General features: G+C 41.4%; 1 protein-coding gene across 1 annotated transcript in view; it reads right to left on the bottom strand.

Moving 5' to 3' along the window:
- Positions 1–22062, bottom strand: part of cdh23 (cadherin-related 23) — a 170942-nt gene that overhangs the window by 93096 nt on the left and 55784 nt on the right. The window contains 3 exon segments of the mRNA XM_030747862.1: positions 5112–5190; positions 8301–8429; positions 8529–8723. Of these exon segments, the coding sequence (XP_030603722.1) occupies positions 5112–5190; positions 8301–8429; positions 8529–8723 (403 nt within the window).

The following is a 22062-nucleotide window of genomic DNA, read 5'->3' as shown; positions in this document are numbered from 1 at the left end:
CTCAATAAAGAAGTGGGCTGCGTAGTGGCCTCTCTGTCCTGAGCATGCAGCAATCAAGTGCACACATAGATTAAAGCGCACACACTCACAAATAATGCATGACCGCGCACATGCGTGGACAAAGGGTCAAATTCCTTCGTTCAGCTGTGAGGCCGTGCAGTGACTCAGCAGATGGTAGAAGAATGAATATCTTCATCACCACAAATTCCCATGGTGTGCCAAGCTTATCAAGCAGTGCCAGCTCTTATCAGCCAGCTGGCAATAGTGGAGGCACCGATGCCCCTCCATCCTGGCCATTCTGGGCTCAACAGGGGCCAAGCAGAGTTTAAAGGATACAGTCCACAGACGGTTGTAATCCTCCCAATGGGTGTTTATTTTTACCACGCAGATCAATGTTTCAGTCCTGAAGGATCTTCGAGCGATTATTCGTCCTTCAGGACTGAAACACTGATTGCGGTTGAAATAAACACCCTGCGGGGGTATTAAAGAAGTGTTACAGCAGCGGGATGGACAACAGAGTCAAAAGTGATTGTGTGCTTTATCCTAATAAAAATATGGAGTGCTTCATCTCTCTCCTGATTATTTGTTGACCAGAAGAAACAGAAGGATCACAATGAAAACCATCCAGCTGGACAACAGGTACATTCTGTGATTATAATGCACACAAACAGCACAATTGGTCCAATTAGCCAGATCTGAGTCATAATTTAAATTGAATATTTCCCTCTCACAGAAGATGGTCCAGAATAATTTATAACAAATGGTGCTGTCAAAATGATCGCACTCATTTTTGTGATTCATTTGTAATATTTGATACATTAGAAAGAAAAATTAACACAGTTGGCACAGTTGGGTCTATACACAAGTTATGCAGGGTTCTGCAAATTACACAGGTGCCCTACCTCCCCTGTGTCAAAACAGGTGTCAGTGTTAACGTGCTTCAATGAGAAGAAAAGAAAAAAAAAACTCTGCTGAGGGTAAACTGCTGGAACAGTAATCAGGTAAACTTGTTTTCCGTCATTTCCAAATATGATGTCAGCAAATAACAATAACATTAAGTTAATGTGCAGGCAGCTCTTGATTTATCTGTGTCTGGCTTGCATCCACTTGCATGGGTTGTGCTGTTCTGGGATTATAGTTCTGTGTCTGTACTGCAGATTAGGCAACTATGTTGCACATGAAAATCAATCTGTTTGCATGTGCACAATGTGTGAATTCCAACAATAAACTCTACAGGCATTTGTCCAGGAGAAATGGAAAGATGGACTCACACTGACTACTCATTTGGAGAAAAGTTTAAATGTTGATTAGTTGGGCACACTAGGCAATATGATTACACATCTCTCAATAAATATTACCCATCCAAGCCACTGTGCAAAAGTCTTGAGCTACTCCTTATTTCTTTATCTTTTGCTAGGAAAATTGGACACAAGCATGGGAATACAGCATATAAGGTAAAAACAGTTTGTACAAGTCAATATTTGATATGACCACCTGTATTCTTTAATACAGCAGGCCCTGTTAAAGAATAAATCCATGGCTGATAGTGTTTCATTGTGTGTTATGCTTTTACTGCATTGGCAGTGTGTTTGTGATCACTGTCATACTGAAAAATAAAGCTGTTGCCAATCAGACTCTTTCAAAATCTGATCGTATTTTTCAGCATTCATAATTCCATTATTTGACAAGATCGCCAACACCACTGGCTGAAATGACACCCAAAACCATGACAGAGCCTCCACCATGCTTTACAGCTGGCTGTAGACACTCACTGCTGCACCTCTCTCCTGTGTAATCGGGCATATATCAGCCTTTTCTTCCTGTTTCCCTTCTTTAAAAATGGCCCTTTTGAGAGGAACCCTGCCACTGAGACCATTTCTGATGAGGCTTCAGCGATGGATCAAATGAAGACCCAGATGCACCTTCTTGCTCCAGCCTCTGACGGGGACGGTCGCATTCTATCTCTCTCCCTGCCCTCCCTATCTTTCCTGCTTGCTGCTTGCTGTGAGAGCGTCTCTTGCACACTGTTCGAATAAGAATAAGATTGAGAGCAATATGGATTTGGCAAACTGGGCCTTCAAGACCATTGATCGAATTTTTTCCACTATGAGATCTGGGAAAGGGGAGCCTGCGTGTCCGAGTGGAACAGACCCGGTTGGATACGTCATCGATTCTTGGAGCTCGTGGAGACCTGTGTGCTTCTCGGCCCTCGAGGTGGAAGACGTGGAAGACGCTTACATATTTGGCTATCTGGTAGCGGTATCTTTTCTGTTTGGGCTCGGAGGATATCTGATTTACCGAGAAATCAAGAAAACCTGGACGGCAGTTCGACATCTGCAGAGGCTGCCGACCCAGGTGGATGGGCTGACCAGAACCGTACAGACTCAGACTCAAAGCCTGATGAACCTGAGCCGTAGACTTGGGGAGTAGCAGGTGAGAGGGGTTCAATCTGGAGATAAGGTACGGTTCTGCACAGTGAGGACGGTAACTAATGAATTTGGATTATTGGATTTATTGAATGGTTTCCCAGTGAGACTGAAGGCTGTTGAAAAAAACAAGCAGCCTGTTCCAAAACAACATCTGCATTATCAGAATCGGCTCCCTAGCCGGCCTTGGCTGGCAATCATATCTCTCCAGAGCTATGCGTAACGGCCGCACTCCCCTGACCCTACCCACCATACTGCTATCCCGGCTTTATATGTGCAATATGCTTTTTGCTGAGGTGTTTTTTGGAACCTCGTAAGGTGTTCTTTATGAACACAGTATGAGATGATTTTTTTGAACCTAACTATCCCAATGTATCTCTTTCTGTCTTTCTGCTAAAGGTAGCGCCGTTGAGAAACGGCTGCATGACCTCAGACATCTGTCCCCCCTGTCTGTGTTATGTTTATGTTTGGATGGATGTTCTGTTAACTGCAATTTCCCCATTTGTGGGACTAATAAAGGCATTCTTGATTCTTGATTGATTCTTGATCTCTCAGGTCTTGTGTCTGGTCTTTGCTGGACATGACTTTGAGATACTGTTCATCTGCTGTAGATAGTTTTTAGGTCTGCCTCCATGTGTCCAGTTTCCTCAGATTTTTTAAAGACACGCTGCACACCATGATGAGATATGCCAAGTTTTTGGCACGTAGCTCTTTGGGAATCAACTTTTTGGTGCAAAAATCCTATTTTATGCCTGTCAGACGGTGTTATCTTTAGCATTTTCATAGATTCAACTAAAGAATTTGGAACAAATGATGTGTTTTTGTTTCTGGAAGTAACAAAGTACATCAAGATGCAATACAAAATTGGTTCTTTGCTAATTTGTCTGTCATGCGTAGACACTGGTTCATCCCTTAGGTGCCTTTTTTATGCTTAAATGATTAATCTGTCAGTGTTAAGTGGTTTAACAAAAAATAGTCCCCTGAAAATGCTCAAGTATAAGTACTGTGGACTGAGAATAAGAGAAAAATCAGCCAATGTCCAAATAAAACTTTGAAAGACTTCCAGAAAGCCTGAGGAACTATTGCTCATGAACATTTTAAAGGCTTACAAGAAGGTCTGGCTCCTTGGAAGCCGAAATGAGGGGTGACTCAAGACTTTTGCACATTATTTCAAGTATGGCTTATTTATATTTATACTAATATTCCCTTTCACTTATTCCACTTAGAAGAAATTAAACAAATTCTATATTAATTTCCATTATTTTTTCTTTCTCTACGAGAACATCCTCAATCTTGAAAAGAAAAAGCAATTTAGCGCCGTTAATCACAGCAAATCTTTAATACGTTTTTTCTTTTAAACCGATTAAAAGCTGTAGTGATAAAATAACAGCACCCTTAGAAAAGACAGTTATTTACTAAGCGGGGGGGGGGGGGGGGGGGGGGGGGGGGGGATTAGGATATTGTCATCATTAGCTGTCTGAGTGTGCTTCCTGCATTGTAATCTAAGTGGAGATAAAACTGCAAAGGTTGTAAACATGACAGGCTGAATCATTCTGAGTGTTGACTTAATCTAGTTATAGTCCTATACCAGGGTGCATTTAAAGTTGATCCTGTTACATAGTCAGTCGATATTACTCTTATTGTAGCTTCTCCCAGATATCCATCTACTCCTTTAAGTTTAAGACAAGCTTAGCAGTTTTACAGGATTACAAAACACGCTAAACATTGAGCCAGTTTTACAGAGCAAAGCGGTGCTGTGGCGCATAAAGATTAAGGCACAAAGTTACAAAGTACATGCAAAAGTTAATACGTGACACTTTTGCCACATCCCATCAGTATTCATAACAATAATTATTTCATGAAATTGTAACGTTAAATTGAATTCTTCATAATATAGTTTATATAATAGAGTTCTCACGTCATTCCACGTGTCAGTAACAGAACACCCGTCTATCAGAGTCAATCCTAGATGTGGATCACCACCAAAGTTTAACTTTGGGCAAACCTTGCCCCAGGGTCAATCTGTCCACCAACTTTCACGAAGTCTGTTCAGTTTGTGAGATATCTTCCTGGCAGACAGACAGACAAAGTAACTGGCAGGCCATAAACATCATATCTGGCAGAAGTAAGAAAACTGAGTATTTAATGCAGGATCACTGCTTCATCCTTATCAGCACCATACAAGCTGTACAACTCTAAAGTAAAGCTCTCCGATATAGTTACAACAACACAAGTTTGGGACTTTTTTTTTGAAGCATGCTTGTATGGTGGTCATTGTTTTGTGCACTTTATCTAAAATCTAAAAAAAAAAATATATAATATATTTTTCTTTTTTTTTAAAAAAAAAGAGCAAACGGAGACCCCAGCAATAGAAAATCATGACCATCCTTCTCTTCTGCCAAAGGTAAAATTTGTCACGCTGACAATCATAATCCTGTTTTGATGGCATGAGCCAACTTGTGAATGATAACACAAAATGAAGGCGACTTCTGCATAACGAACCAAAACAGTGATTAATAAATGCTTACAGCCAAGCCTATTCTCCAATTCTGACGGCGCTCCTCTCTGCTGTTATTGACTGCTTTGCTTGATGAGACTCGTCTATTATTACTGCGGAATTATGATAAGAGCTGATCGATTCCCTTCTCTGTGCCGTGGATGTCAGATTGATTATGTGACTCAGACCTGAGATGATGGTGTAGCCGATTCCTCTTGGTCGACCAAGATCCTGGTCAATGGCTGTTATCTTCCGCACCTCGTATCCCTGCAGAGTCACACACGCACACACACACACAAACATAACCTGTAAGCAGCATGAAATCTTCACAGTTTACAGTTAGCAGTTATTGCTAAATAAAATAAAACTACATTTCTCTTTTTGGCCTTCAAAATCAGGACCGGATGCCCGTTTTATGCCAGTGAATCAGATCTCTGTAGCCAAACATCAGCTACAAAATATTCGTAGTCATATCAAGACTGTAAATGTCCACTTTCTCTCACAAAGACATGCCACATCAAATTTTTAAAGCATAGCTATTGTATTTCCAATTCTCCTTGTATCTCCTCAATGAATCGGGACAAAGCAAAGTGGAGGCAAATCGCAAACAATTTTCTTTATGTGTTTATTAGCATTTCATTGGGGTTTATTCCTCCTTTCATTGTTTCGAAAGTTCCCCTGCTGCATCAGTGACTCTGCTACTCAACAAAACCACAGTATGACAGCTGGAAAAAAAAGAAGAAGCTAAACGAAGACGAAAGCTATTTGAAAAGTCTTTGATCCGCTGAGCTTTCTCAGCCTTCTTGCCTCAATCAGACACAGCAGTGGTACTTAAAAACCCCTGTGCTGCAGTGTGAGATTGAGAGACCCTCCCTACTTCCTTCCTCCTCTCCTCCCCACCTCCCTCCCTCCCTCCCTCCCATCTCAGCCCTCTCACTCACACCGAGCAGGCTGCCTCCCATTGATCCTGCAAATTGTGTCTAAGACGTGTTTATGCTCCATTTCTGCCAAAGCATCTCCTGTCATTGACCAATTACAGCAGAATCAATTACAAGCCTTTTAGAGAGAGTGATTCACACCAATCACAAACTGAGAGGGAAACGCACACACACACATGCACGCACATGCACACACACACACGTATGCACGCACACAAATGAGAAAGATGCAGGGACATACTAAGAGAGGAATAAGAGACGGAGAAAGTGAGCGGGGAGAAGTGATGCTGAAGTAATATGAGCAATATTCTCGAGCTGTCCACACAAGTGCGATATGTTCAATCAAGCGTCAAAGATACAATCCCTCCCCTCCTGCACATGCATGCAGACACACACTAACACGTACACACCAAACCTCTTCTCTCTCTTTTCATCCTTTCATTTCTAGCTATACAGTGCATTACCCCCCTACCCATCCTCCTCTCCTTCTCCTCATTGAGTTGACAGCCAAATTGCGTTTGTCCTAGAAGGGGCTTAAACGTCAGTCCAAGCACAGATTCACGGCTATAACAGCTAAAAACCCTGCCCTGTGATTTCATCTGAAAAAAGAAAAAAAAAAACATTTCTTCTACTCCTTTGTCATACTTTTCCCTGGATGACTGCTTGATTGTCTCAAGAATAAAAGAAAGACAGAAACAGAGAAACAAACAGGCCCTGAGAGAGGCAGAGGTAGAAACAGAGTGTGCGCACTTACACCTTTGAGAAATGACCTATGACAGGGACCCAAGTTTGATATCTCTACGTGTAAATGTCAAGGGCCTTGAGAACAGTTGACACTCATTCCGTCACTGTACGCCCTCGGCTTATCACTACCAAACACTGCATAATGGAAATGACATGGAATACCGCATGAGGTCATTCAAGGTGTGCCTGAGTACAAGTGTGGTTCTACTGCTGGCTTGTATTTATGTGTCGTGCTGTAAGCCCTGCTGTAATCCTGACTGTATCTGTAGTAGGGTCAAGAGTAATAGATTTCTGATTTTGGCTGTGCATCTGCCGTGACCTTCTCTTACATTGTACCTGTAATAGGATTAGACACTGCCCCCTACTGTTAGAGGCAAGAGATGAAGCACTCCAAGGCAGCATTACTGAGGATTAAAGCTTCCCAGCGACTGTGATACGGAATCCACTTACTAATGTTAACTTTTATAATCCAAAGTAATTGCACTCTCTTTAAAATCTTTCCTCTTATTCCATCATCTAACTTTATACCTTGCTTCCTCTTCTCTCCAGTTTTCTCATTCCACCCCATCTTCCCATACCCTCACACCTCCCCCTGTCGTTCTTCCTCTTCCTCCTGTTGTGACCTTCCTGGTGACAGTTGATGAATCAGAGAGTCCGGGAGACACCAGGCTTCGCCTCTGTCATGCCCCGTTAATATGCATGCAAATGTAGCACTTGACATTTCTACTACAGCACGTTCGGGCTGGGAACGAGGGATGTGCGGGTTGTTGTGTGAGTTGGGGGGCTGATTTGGGTGAGAGACTTTGGAGGAGGAGACAGAACTGATAGAGTGAGAAACAGAAATCAGGATGGACAGTGTTATGCCCCTGTGTGTAATTCTCTCTCTGCAAGTGGAAACATCAGTAGCTGGACCATTAGCCACCTGGGAACTGTTTAAGGGCTGAGCCGGGAGAGTGAACATAATGGTGTACAGGGAAACAGATACTCATTATAAACCTACTTAAAACTGAAACAAAGCTAAGGTCATTGTGATGCCTTACTGTACTTCATGTTATACCCAGACTTCATATACATGCAACAGTATGAGCACACAAGAGCATAAATCCTGTAGCCCCAGTGACCTTTGCCAGAGGCCTCACATCTGAGAAGCAGGATTGTAAATCTATAACAGTAATTATCATCTCCAAACACCACAGTGCTGTTACCCTTGGTCGCAGGGGGGCTGGAGCCTATCTCAGCTGCCAAAGGATGAGAGGCAGGGTACACCCTGGACAGGGCTAACACACAGAGACAGACAACCATTCACACTCACATTTACACCTATGGGCAATTTAGAATCACCAATTAACCTAACCCCACTAACTGCACGTCTTCTACTGTGGGAGGAAGCCAGAGTACCTGCAAAGAACCCATGCAAACCCAACCAGGCAAACTCCACAGAGAAAGGCCCCGGCCAGATGGTGGACCTTCTTGCTGTGAGACAACAGTGCTAACTACCAGTGCTAATAATCACACAGTACAGCAGCATGGACATAAGAGCTGGAGATAAGAAATGAGGTAAAAGATAAGTGGAGCATGCCGGTATCAGAGCAGCAGAGAAAGAAAGAAGGGAAAGATGCAAAAGTTTCACAAAAACCTGCAGGAAGAGGATACACACTGTGGTGGTGAGATGCCAGGTGGGATTGCATTACTGACCAGGGGAACATCCTCCTGTATGTTGGTACTGTAGGGCAGATTGGTGAAAATGGGATCCATGTCTTGGACATCAGTGATGGTGATAGCCAAGCTGGCAAGCCGGGACAAAGGTCTTATTTTGTCTTGATCCTGCCAGAAACCAAAAAAAGCACAGTACACATTTAATAGCACTAATTTAGCTTTGCAAACATAGACAAAATTTTCACACTGTATTGTCTGTGTGCTGACCGTAGCGTTGACAGTGAGCTGGTAGGCTGACGTTGTCTCATAATCCAGAGGACTGGTCACAGTGACAGTGCCTCGGGCGCTATCAATAGCAAAGAAGGAGGAAGGTGGCTGAAAGGAGAAGAGAACACTGCCCCCGGTGCCTTGGTCTGGATCTGAGGCGTTCACCACAAATATGGCTCTGCCCACTGCTGTGTTCTGAAAGACACATTAAAGGAGACACACAGAGAAGTGACTACAGGCAAAGAATAATCTAAGTGTAGTGTAGGAAGATATTGCCTTCTATAACTACAGTTAGAAAAAAAAAAAAGAATACTAGTGCTTCAGTAGGTGCACAACCTTTATGTTGTGTACAGAGAAGCTTTATTAACTGTATTAATAAAGCATTATTTTAGAAAACAGTCTAGTTGTGACTGTGATTGATCCCCTGCAGCCAAATCATGACATCTAATAAGAATGTATTCATAGTCAATCTGCTTCAAACACTTGTTGGACTGGCCAACGGGTTGACTCAGCAACTTGTCAGTAGCCCCAATGACAAATGGTGGTGGACACACCAATATTGGTAGAGACATATTGGATAAAAATGGACAAAAGAGGAAAAGATCAAACATGTGAACTGAGCTGTCGCTGGGTGCTTGCCTAACACGATGCATAAACAAACTACAGTACCAAGCTGGGCTGTAAGTCTAAGAAGCAACGCTGATGATAATGAGACAAATGTTTGAGCCCAACCGCAAATGTTGTACTAAAAAGACTCATTCAGACTTTTTCTGGAAAGTTTGAAAGAAGATGAGACCACGGCCCTATTTCAGTCTGGCAGTCCTGCAAACAGAGCCTGAACTGATGGGAGAGGGAAACGATAATGGCGGCATTTGTTTTGAGTTGTCCATGAAGATGGAGTGAACAGGCTTTATTTCTGCCACGCAAGACAAATTTATGGCAGATTAGGCAGAATAAAACACCCCTGTTTACAAGAGAAAGAGCAACCTTTTGACTTACCTTGATAAAGCAAATTGTTGTTACAATAATGCATCTCCTGTTGTCCTACAACACTGTCAGAAAGTATTTGTTGCACCTTGTTGTCTGTAAACATATGCATTGCTGTGTTGCCCACAAAAATGGTCAGAAAAGCTGCACAATGCCATACCAGAGGGTCATGTGTGGAAAAAAAAGGAAAAAGAGGAGGTTGTATTAAAAAAAACTGAGTTTCCAGGTATTGAGGAACATCTTCGTTAATTGGAATTTTATCTTAAAATAGGCACATGCACAATTAATAAGAAATGAGAATGCCTACAGATACGTGTGTGTGTGTGTGTGTGTGTGTGTGTGTGTGTGTGTGTGTGTGTGTGTGTGTGTGTGTGTGTGTGACTCTGCAGGGATACGAGGTGCGGAAGATAACAGCCATTGACCAGGATCTTGGTCGACCAAGAGGAATCAGCTACACCATCGTGTGTGTGTGTGTGTGTGTGTGTGTGCGTGTGTGTGTGTGTGTGTGTGTGTGTGTGTGTGTGTGTGTGAAGGAGAATGGGAAGTATCCTGATGCGCTACTAAAAAAGAAACAAAAAAAAGTCTTAACACTTGCACAAGGCACCTACTCTCTCCTGTTGCTTGCCACACCTGTAGACGCAGACCATAGTGTGTGTGTGGTCTTGTCTCCTGCAGGGGGGGAGGGTGTGACCACATGGGGAGGTCATGTTGTCAAACTGAGCTGGGCCCTGAGCCAGAACTAAAGTGACACAGTAAGAGAGCAGTTGACCCCGCAGTCTGTCTGCACTGGTGTCAGGGGAGTGTAGAAGTCTGTTTGCATGTGCATGTGTAAATAGGCTGTGCTACGGTGTGTCAGAGTGTGTAACTGTGTGTGCCTGGATTACTAGGGGAGTACGTTTCTTTACACAGTAGGAACAGAACCAGACCTTGCGTGGACGTATGTGTGTATGCAATTGTAATTTGTGTAATGAAATGTGTGTGTTTTGCTCTCTTGCAGCGGTCTCTACACAAACATACACAGTGTTGGACACTGGTCTGTCTAACTGCATTAAGCTAGATCAGCATATGTAACAGTAACAGAGCAGGTTTTTCATTCCTAGAATTCTCATTTTGCTGTCTAATGTACGCAGACAGGGTTGCAGATAATTTCTGAGACTTATGAAGTGAAAATTAATGTAATTCAAAATTTTAAAAAAGCAAATCTGAAAGTTGTGAATGCTCAGATGTTATTGTAGGCCTCGGGTTAACATTATGTTTCGTTCAGTGCAGTTGCTGTGACTGGAGGGAATAACACTGTGGCTATGCGAGTGAAAAAGGAAGAGTAGAAAACCCCACTTCTTGTTGAAAAAATGAAAACCCTCAGAACAATAACCAGTCTTGACAACTTTCAGTCACTTTCCCCATGCTCTGCTCTTTTTGGTCCCTGAGAAGCTCTAATGCATCACTGTGAGTGCAACCTAACTGACAATTGCCGAGTGAAGGAACAGAGTTACTAATCCACTCCCCCACAACAATAACTGCATTTGAATAAACATCTAAGCTGCACTTCTCAGATATATTTAATATGTTTGTCAAGTTGTCTGCTTATGAGAAAATTGGAAACACCTCTAAAGGTACCCCACAGCCTGCAGCACGACACCAGAGCGCAGGAACAAATTAATAGGATGGAAATATACGAAATCAAACTCTAGGTGAATTAATTAAATATTGTGGCATGTTTGTGTGTGTGTGTGCGGCATGAATGCTGACATTATCAATTCCCCTTTGATGTCAATGAGGCAGTTTGATGGTTAAATGTTGGCTGAATGTGTGTGTGTGTGTGTGTGTGTGTGTCTTTTTGGAAAGAGTGTTAGGATGAGATCTGAAAGTGTGTGTGTGTGTGTGGATAAAGTATGTGATCTGATGTATCCTTTTCTTCCCCTCAAGCATGCCAGGTTCTATCTCTCTTTGCGCAGCAACCTGTGAAACAATAACTCATAAACACCGCCAGGGTCAAACGCCACAAGGTTCAGTAAATAACGCCACGCACCCCGTATATGTAAACACACACACACACACACACACACACGCCAGCGCCAGTTTTGATCTCTCACATTTGACAGACGCGTAGCGTTCAAAGCACTTCAAGCAACAGCAGTTCAAAGCTTTGCTGAGACGCACAGATGACCAACTCTCAACAGAACGCGTCAATGTGCCAGTGTGGCGCTTCACAGGTTAGCAGGCTCGGCTGCGTGCAGGTGAAGCTCGTGTCGGAGCTGCTATTCGATTCTGGAATCGCTCCCCGAAAACAGAATATGAGCATTACCCAGTCACATTATTCAGTCTTATCTTCCTGCTTCCCTTTAGTCTCTGAAGGTCAAACCGCTCAGTTTGCATAAACGGTGCATTTTAATACTAAGAGCAAAACAATAAAGCAACCTATTTAAAGAGTTGCCTTGGATCGTCAGATCCTCTTGATGGATTTCTCTGCAGTCCATCACTACAGAGCACTATGGCCTGTAATGTGCTCTAAGCAGCCATTACACAATATTGTCTTCTAGGACTTTTCTGCCTTCCAGTTGGTCTCAGCGCCCTTCCTATGAGGCTATTGATTGGACCTGTGTGAAGTCAATGTGGGCGACCAGGCGCAAAATGCAAGGCAGTGAATAATTCTGTTTTTATTAACCTAAGAGGCTATGTGATCATTTCTCCATAAAAGAGACAGATAATAAAAGAGAAGGAACAAAGACTGGCAACTAAACTGGATACTAGTGAATGCTAGTGGAGAACCATGTATGTGTCACTACCTATACCTTCAGAAAAGCAAAAGCCAATTGGTTTGTCATGGCACATATTCCTGCATATACACCTTGACAGTGCTTTGCAGCGTTTGAATAAATGGAGCTATTTCCTTGGGAAGAAGAATGTTAAGTGGAGAGATGGTTGAAGAGGGATGAAGACAGTTCCCTGCTGTGTCTTATCTGAAGTGCACTGTGGGAATCACTCTCTTCTCCCTCTGAGAGCCACTACTTATGAAAGGAGGAGGAACATACTGCAGAGACATATAGAGAGACAGAGATGGAGGAACTTTCTGTTTTGGTACACTATTCAGATCATAACTGAGAGCCGATTCCAATTTTGTCTCGTAATACCGCTGAAATACATTTAAAAAAATTAACATATAAAAAAAATGTCAAATGCAATTGCAGTGATATTTAATTTCTGGCATTTAAAGTTGAGAATTTTAATGGCTACCTAAGAGAAATAGTACACAAATGCATTACTGTAATGTTTCCCAAATTATACAGTACCTACAAAAACAGAGCAAAAAAAAAAATCCCCTTAAATTTCTATAGTCAACAAATTTCAAGATAAAATTCTGCTTCTGATAAACTGATGAAACTTTCCATAAGCACTGTGCGCATTTTTCTCAAAAGGAAGAAATCAGGAAACATTTTTCTGACTTGGCGCCTCAGTAAAAGTTTAAGAAAGACAAATGACCAAGAACTTCAATAATGACACTGAGATTCTCCACAGACAGATAGATGGCTGGACAGCTGTCTGTGCAGAGTTACGTCAATTAGGCTGTAGAAGCGTGGTGAGGAGGAAGTCGTGCCAGTTGTCAGACAGCAACGGATCAGACAAAAGATAATCTATGCCATAGATACAGTATATGACATCATAATAAGCCTGGATGAGGCACATGCGGCTCATCCAGGCTTAATCTGCGGCTCTGTGCGGCTCGCGAAAGTAAATTATAAGTATCCAATTGAAGTGCATTTTATTTTTGTCAGTTCGGTTTTTGTTGTAGTTTTAAAATTGGAACATTATTGTGATCTTGAAATATTAAAATAAAATCATTTTATTTATTTTCGTTTCTCAATATATGCGTCACTCGCTAGTCACTTCCGCTAGTATTTGCGGCTCTCACTGTTTTGTTTTCCGTGGAAACCGGGTTCAAATGGCTCTTTCCAGATTACAGGTTGTCGACCTGTGACTTAGAAGGAAGAATTAGCAATATTAAAGGGACGCCTAGAAAGCCCAATTAATAAACCTAAAACAGTGCCATGAAAACTTATTATAGCGGTTCGTGTTAACTCTGCAAGGACAAAAGAATGAAGAAGAAGGTCATAAATGTGACACAAAAAGCCGACTGAAGGAGTCAGGGAGCATCGACTGTGAGGAAAGTGAGAGAAGAGAAAGACAGCGAGAATACAGCGGAGAAAATCAAAATGAAGGCCTGTCACTAACAACCATGAGACATTTCTAATAAAGAAGGGGGTCCCCATTCGCTTTTAACTTCACCTCTACTTTATAGTATGGTGTGCTTGCCCTGCTTCCTCTACTACTTGTCTCCTGTGGGCAAAATTTCAGGTTCTACATGACAGGGAGACTTCGGGGACCGCAGAGAGTGGAAGCTGGACAGACCAGGACTGCACGGCGCAGCTTCGCTGTCGGACCTTAACGGGGCTTGAATCCCCTGAGGGCCGGACCTGTGAGGATTCCAGTGGTTAAATGTCAGTTTTCTCCTCTAGGAGTCCTTGAGGGAGTATTCCCTACAATGAGATTATACTCTGTCCAGCAGTAATTTACTTTAATTCATTAATGTGCCACTCTCAGTACAGAGCCAAATTAATTCACACTGTTGTGTAAACGCAAATTATGCTCTTCAATTGAACAAGCTAAAAGCCCCAAATTACTGTATTATTTGTTCAATTAATTATGCAAATAATTAAACACAACTCTTGCAATGTAGACGGAAGTACGGTGCTGATGAAAGAGGAGAAAAATATATAAAATATATAAAAATAAACATTTAAAGAATTTCATGTAACACGTCTTCGAAGACCAAGGATTTGATATTTTACACATCTCACATTGGTAGCTTGTCGCCGCTGCTCATTAAAAGACTGCAAAAGCAATACTTTGCACTTTGCGTCTCTCTAAGGAAATGTAGATCGGGCTCCATCAGCCCCTGAATTTATGCCATAATGCGTGTATTTTCTGAACTAGATAAACAAGGTTCCATCACAGCTGGTTAGTATTCTTCTAGTATTCTACTTAGTACATATTGGATATGTTTAATACATTTTCTGACAAATTCTAAGTTAATTTGTCTCCTAAAAATAACCTGAAGCCCTTGTTACTACTTTGGATTCATGCCACCGTGCCTCTCCATCCTTAAGTACTTCATTTTCTCGGGATTTGCTTATCTGTGATATTTATAGCAACACAGAAACTGCATTGATTTCACTACTAGGAACATAGTGAGCTTTTCTAGCCAAACAGCCTAGAGATCAGCGGCGATAAGCAGAAAAAGGCTGCTCTTCGAAATACTTTTAAATGTTTTATTGATTGGGCCTGTGTCAGCTTGAGCTGATTTGCCTATTTATTTAACATGTTTGGGTGGCAGAAGCTTTGCAGTTCGTGATGGCACGGTTCTACGATGGCATACGAGCTGCACAGCTGGTCTTCAGCTGTCTCATGTTTGTGTTTATGAGACTGCGGTAATGTTTCTGAGCAGAGCACCTGAACACTGTGAAAGGCCGTCACATCTAAGCGAAGTGTAAACACTGTTGATAAAAAATTTGGATGAAAGGGATATTTTATAATAATTATAATTTGTAAATCAACCTCAACAGTTGATTTTGACATTAAAATATAGAATAAAACTAGATCCTAGCAGACAAAAGGCCAGAACAAGTATGAACCTTTGGGCATACTTTCAAATATTTAAAAAGAAAGAAAAGAATGTGACAAATGGATTGCTAGTGACCAACTAACTGACTGAATTTGTAATGTTTTGGACCTGCTGCTATTGGCCAGAAAGCCATCTGTGACCTGTGATCCAGCAAGTAATGCCAGTTAAAAATGCTTTCTACTGCCATAAAAGTCATGCTAACTTTTTTTTTTTAACCCAACCTAGTAAAGCTCATGACCAACCTACAGACTTCTAAGCACAATGTTTTGTTCTTATTTTGTCAGAAATGTTAAAGACATGGTGATTTGAAGGGGCATTGCCTGAGCTGTGGCTCCCTGCTGCTCACAGCTCCAGAGGTCCAACTGTTCACTACAATAGAGCCATGATTACACCTACACTGCTCAGAAGGTTTCCAGTTCCTCCCCAGCTGTCTGCTCGCCGCTTGCAACGCAGCAGGCATGTGATTGTACCAGCTCAGCTCGCCCTTTCACTTCCTGCCTCTTACAGCCTCTGTCCCTCCATCACTGCCTCCCACATGTGGCACCTTGTCACACTACCCCGGCATTATTCTGACCCATGTGAGGGAATGTTTTTCAAATAAGAAGAAACTACACGGCAGACAGATGTTCACTAAAATCAGGATAAATGACTTGACAAGGCAAAATGTCTACGTTTTTTGATTAGCTGATTTCTGTTGATCCTAACAGCTTAAAACCTATTTTAAATTAATGATCCGATTTTCCAGGTAAGACCAAATACAGCATCATTGCTGCGTTACCAGGAAGATTAAACTGATGAAGTATTAAATTGACTTTTTAAGTTTTGAAAACAGCTTACTGAGTCTAATAAGCTGCTAGACTACACTGAGAGTAGTACTGATATTTTCTTGATTATAACAAATAAGGGACTGAGGCACTCTATTTAGTGTTTATTACAGTTTTTACTTAATTTCATTACTTGAACTCATCCATTACTGCTTCTATGTGTTAATAAAGAAAAAAGAAGCAACGTGCTAACAAATGATCTCAGCATGCTGATCATTTAATATCACCGAACAGTAATTGTTGTAGAGTAAAGCAGCCCATCAGCTTTTTAAAAAAATCAATATGAATATTTTGCATTGAAATCTGATATTTTCTTAATTGAAAACAAATCACCAAAATAATGAGGAATTCACAGAGAGGGGAAAACATTCCCCGTTAAAGCAGGTGACACAAAGTGCTTCACAGCTCAGTAAAATAATGTGAGAGCAGTACATTAGACCAGACTTTAGGCAAGCTGTTTTAAAGTCATTTAGGGGGCAGTTTGAGAACAGTGGGAGTATTTTGTAACGTAACATTTCTCATTGTTTTCTTTGCTCCATCTCTTCCTCGCATCTTAGCTAATCCCTACAAGGATGTGAAAGAGAGGCAAGCGAGGAAGAGATTCAGGGAAGAGACATGTAAACAGAGGAACTAAAGTAAAAAAATCAAAATTAATTGTTCCTAAATAGCTTGAAATTTAAGGAAGCGCAATTTAAAGAGCCCTTTATTGGTCAGTTACCATCTCCATCACAATCTCCCGATCCACTGTATCCCAAAGGTACTCTACTGGATTGAAGGAGCCATGAGAAGATAGGTACACTGTGGTCATAAAGGGATGGGCATGATCAGGAATAATACTCGGGCTTCCTGTGCTGTTTAAATGATGCTCAGTTGATACTAAGGAGCCCAAAGCGTTCCAAGAAAATATCCGCCACACTTACAGTATGATGTTGTTTACACCAAATTCTGACCCTACTTGCATTAGGAAGTTGAACAGGTATACCTAATAAAGTGGCCAGTGAGTGCATAACGTTAAAAGTCAAAGACGTACTGACAAAATACAGATATGAACGGCACAATTACACTCTAGATATGTAACAAAGATTTGCATATAAACAGGTGAGGCCATAGTGCTGGTAATAATTCCACAGTATGCAGTTTTGGCGGAGATGCTGAAGCAGGTGAATCACAAGAGCCCTTAAATTAATCATCGCAGTGACACACAAAACCATATTTCACATTTGAAATTAGCTTATCAATAATTCACTGGTATTGAAACAAGATAAAGTGTCCTTCATCTGCGAGGTTTCAACAGCAAATGAGGAAAATTATCCAAAAATGATTTATACCCCATTGAAGAGCCAGAGTACGGTTTATCTTACGTTAAAACTTTGGGGTTTTGTGTTTGTGTGACTAATGTTGGTTCAGCTATGACTTAAGTTCACATTAGTTATTTGATAGCCATGTTGTGCCAAATTGCTGAACCTTTTATTTATAGTGGAGTCCAATTAGAGCCCAGAAACATGTCCAGAATCCTGAGACTGAAACACTTCTAACAAACATCAAGAAGCCTTAGCTTGTGGCTGCACATACATTATTTATTGCAGAGAAACTCACTGTATGAGGCCTGTGATGGAACCATGTGGCAAAACAAGCCCATGTCTCAAGGGGGGTAATAACAAGTTTAAATACTGTATGTCAAAGCAGTAACATTTACAAACCAATGAAACAGCCATTCTCATGAAAAAATATGTCTGTAATTGCAATTCCACTCATGGTAAATGTTGTGACAGAGGTTCCTTCATGGCCTGTGATTTCCCAGGGGAACTGAGCAGTAGTACATACCTGTGGTAATGCAATGGAGACTGGACTTGGGGCTGAAGTGGAAATGGGAAACCCACCTCATAAAACCCCTTAACCTTAGGAGGCCCACTTGTAAAGCTTATGTGGCTGATACCATCATTTCAGCCCGAGCGTTGAGTGTTGACTGAATGCGTGAGTGACAGCCTGCAGTCTACTGATAGGCGTACCTGTCTGCAGTTTAACGCCAATTGCAGGTATGAAGCTTTCTTTGGGTATAATTGTTGTTAGTGAGCTGAACTCTGAACACGAGGGATGGAGGCTGTGCAAGCACACAGTGTGCTTTGTTCACAATTCACTGAATTAGCAGTGATACGCCCGTATTCATCTGAGTGTGCTTTGTCAAGTAGAAGTGGAAATGAAATTTGCCCAAAAGAAAATTGTAGTTTTTCTCAGTTGCTTTGGATCAGTTTTCAAATTGTTTTGAATTTTCCAAACAACATGTGAGAGCCATTGAAACAGTGCATTTTTAAGGCATTTCGTAAATGCAACTGTCTAGAGTTTGAACATCTGTTGGTTGTATATGTGCAATTTAGATTCTTAAACCCTCTGAAATACACTACCGTTATTTCACTGTGTAACTCCACACCTGCAAAATCAGCTAATAATAATCTAATCCAATCATCAAAATCTACCTAAAGGTCTACTCTAGGAATACAAATACAGATTAATATGGCAAGTTTGGTTAAGCCAACAAAAATCCAACTATTTTGGGCCAGAGGAGCTCCCAGCCATTTGGAGTGCCTTTTAAAGGTTCAAGCATCAAGTGTAATTGAGGAGGGGACGGAGACCCCAGCTCTCATTTCGAGTACAGGTTGTTGGGCAAGTGGAAAAATATTTAATATTTAATAGTTGCTACTTTTTCTGCAGTATTGATTACAAACTGAGAGGCCTCAGTTTGTACGACTGAGGGGAACCCTGTCTGATGTGGTGGTTAGCAATACTGGGGCACCACAGGGGACAGTCCTGTCTCCATTCCTGTTTACCCAGTACACCTCAGATTACCAGTACAACAGTGAAAAATGCCACCTGCAGAAGTTCTCTGATGACACCGCAGTGGTTGGCTGGCATCAGTGCCAGAGATGCCAGCAGGATCAACAAATTGATTTGCAAGGCTGGAACCATCGAAGGTCAGAATTTGGAGGCGTTTGAGTCGGTGAGGGACAGGAGGTCACTGAACAAACTGCTCTCCATCATGGACGACCCATCTAAACCCACTCCACACTAATGAGCTCCTTCTCCCTCAGACTGATCCAACCTCACTGCCATGAAGAATGCTTCAGGAAGTCATTCCTACTGTTCTCTATAAAACTGCATAATACCTCTTATTTCTACAGAAAGAAGAGGTGTTACATTAGTGGACAAAATTTGGCCAAATGGTGGTGTCCATTAGAGGCACGCAGTCGTGGAACACACTTCCAGCTTATATCAGGAACTGTGGCACCTACTCTAGCTTTAAAAACTCTTTGAAACATTGGTTGAAAACTAACTGGAAGATAACTTTGTCTATCTTGTTAGGGCTTCCTAACTTTACTGTAATTTTATGTTGTTTGTGTTATGCATTATATAGGTGATGTTTGTATTATTCTCTGCTCTTCATTTTGTTGGATGTTTTCTGTTCTTACCTGCCTTAGGACAACGGATGAAAACTAGCTTTTGTGCTAACTCCAGCGTATTTACATTGATTAATATGCACTGTCCTAATAGAAAGAAAGAAAGAAAGAAAGAAAGGCACGTGCACAGACATATTTGACTGAAGGTGCTCAAGGCCAAAAAAAAGGGCACCATCACCAAAATTATTCATAAAATAAAAAGAATAGAGTAGGATATTTAACTTATATATTTTTTTGTTAACACAATCAATACACATCTAATTTCAAAATCTAGATTTCAAATGAAAAAAATGTAACAAAACTAGCAAACGTGTTTAATGTGTAAAACTGTCTTTTCAAAGCCTTGTCTCGCAGTTTGTCTCCGTCCCCCTTCTTTAAACATGACAATAAACTGCTGAACAAGGTTTTGAAATCACCTATTTCATGACTCATGACTACAAAACGTGTAGGCTGTGTGTTATACGTGACACCTACGTGCCCCCCCCCCCCCCCTTTTTTTAAGGAAACGTTTCTGCCAGGAGCCACGTAATGATTTAATGTAAAGTGTTGTGCTTAATTTTGCACCAAACAACGTCAGAGATTGCACAAACACTGTCATTACCTGCGGGTCAGAGGAAAAGTGTGCAGCAGCGGTTTGGCCTGGCTCTCAGCACTGCATGACTGATAACTGGAGGAGGAGAGAGGGGCAAGGCTGGAGCCCGGATAAGATCGGGGTCAGAATTCAAATAAATGCCCGTCAGATATTAAATCACTTTTTTTGGGGTGGGGTGGGGTGGGGGGCACAGTGGGTATTTTTTTATTTTTAAATATGAATGAATGAAGAAAAAAAACTGGGCACTTTTCTCATCCAGGGCAAAAGGGCAGGTGCTTGAGTTCCACTACGGGTCTATCTGTGCACATGCCAGCTACTGGATATCCTTCTGGCTAGTCCACTATTTTACCAGGTGTAAATCATGAATACAAGTATTATAAGACATATTGCAATATCTGAAAACTTTGACCACTCCGGTTTCTACAGCCTCAAAGGAATTTATCATTTTGGTGGCAATGAGATATTCATTGAAGCATAAACTTGTTTTGAAAGCCTTTTGCAGGATATCTCAAGTGTTTTGCTGCATGTATGAACAGTTTTGGAAACAAACTATCTATCTATCTATCTATCTATCTATCTATCTATCTATCTATCTATCTATCTATCTATCTATCTGAGTCCCCTTCTAAGGCTGGGCCACAGTTAATCAGTGCCAAATTACTTGATTAAATATTTCTAGCAGATGGGAGTGGTCTTGTCTATGATGACGGCACACCTATCAAGAGGGCCTGACATGTCAGTGACTGTTACTGCAGTACTGCACTGTTAAAATGATGTGTCAGATACTGTGGCCGTCACAGTCAATCAGATCTCAACCCAAATCAACTGTTTTAGGGTGTCAGTAGATGCAGCTGGATGACAAATTAAAGCAAAAATCAGCATAATGAGGGGTTGTGCGGCCACACGCTGTCAGAAAAGGCTCAAACTCTCTGGATTAAACACATTTAAGGCTGAAATGAATCGACACCAAGTGACCCACAATATTTTTAAATGCTTGCCTCTCAAACAGTTGTCAGTCATTTTATTTTATTTTTTTCCATTTACAGTTAGCCTGTCCTCTCCAATTCATTTGACCTCTGGTACCCAATGAATTTCTCTTAAACTAGTCAGTAATGCCTAATACAATGCAGTAATGTGGTGCAAGTCTTTGTGTACTGTACAGGAACTGATGTGAAAAAAAAATGTCTTACATTATAACCTCCTTTTATTCCATCTTGTTCTCGCACCGCTTTCCCCTCGCTCCACTCTACGGCCCGTCTGCGATTTTCTGGAGAAGCACTCAGCCGAACAAAATGATTCCACACCAACAGACAGTGAGAGGAGCCACTTTTGAAAGGCAAAGACAGCCTTCGAATGTGCGTGTGTGTGTGAGAGAGAGTGTGAGTGTAAAGCATTCATTATATAATGTCTTCCTCTAATTTCCATTTAGATCCTACAATTTCTTTTGCTCGTATTTTGCAATTTTATCATGTACTAATTTTTTTTTAATGGCCTGTTAATTGAAAAGGCTAATATGTCTTTGGGTTTGGGATACAACATTTAAAATAATAGAGGCTGAAATCAGGATTTGTTCAGGGTAAGGTTTGAGGTACAAAGTAAGGTTAAAGTAAGAGGATTATGAGATCGGGAATCAGTGCAGCCAATGGACAATCTGTGTTTGTATGTATAGGTTGGCTATTTTCTCTGCAAGAGAAAAGACAACATATTTATCTCCTTATCAGTCTTCTCCCCAAACCACCTAGCCCCCTGTCAAAGCTCATGGCTGACTGCCTCCAAAGAGCTGGAGCTGTTTGTTTAAATGTAAAGGTAATCAGGCCCAGCATGCTGCAGGAATCCACAGAGCCAGAGAGAGACAGATGGGTGGATCCCAGGGGAAGGGTACAAGGACAGGCCACATCACATCAGCCAGCTCTGCAACCTTTTTTCTACCAGTTATGGAAAGTTATCCATATCAATTTAGAGTACTAAAGGTTTAACTCATTTTTCCTACCTGATTTGA

The sequence above is a fragment of the Archocentrus centrarchus genome, chromosome 15 (genome assembly GCF_007364275.1).
Source record: "Archocentrus centrarchus isolate MPI-CPG fArcCen1 chromosome 15, fArcCen1, whole genome shotgun sequence".
NCBI classification, from domain to species: Eukaryota; Metazoa; Chordata; class Actinopteri; order Cichliformes; family Cichlidae; genus Archocentrus; species Archocentrus centrarchus.
Note: the sequence above shows the minus strand (reverse complement) of the source record. Positions and strands in the feature narration are given on the sequence as shown.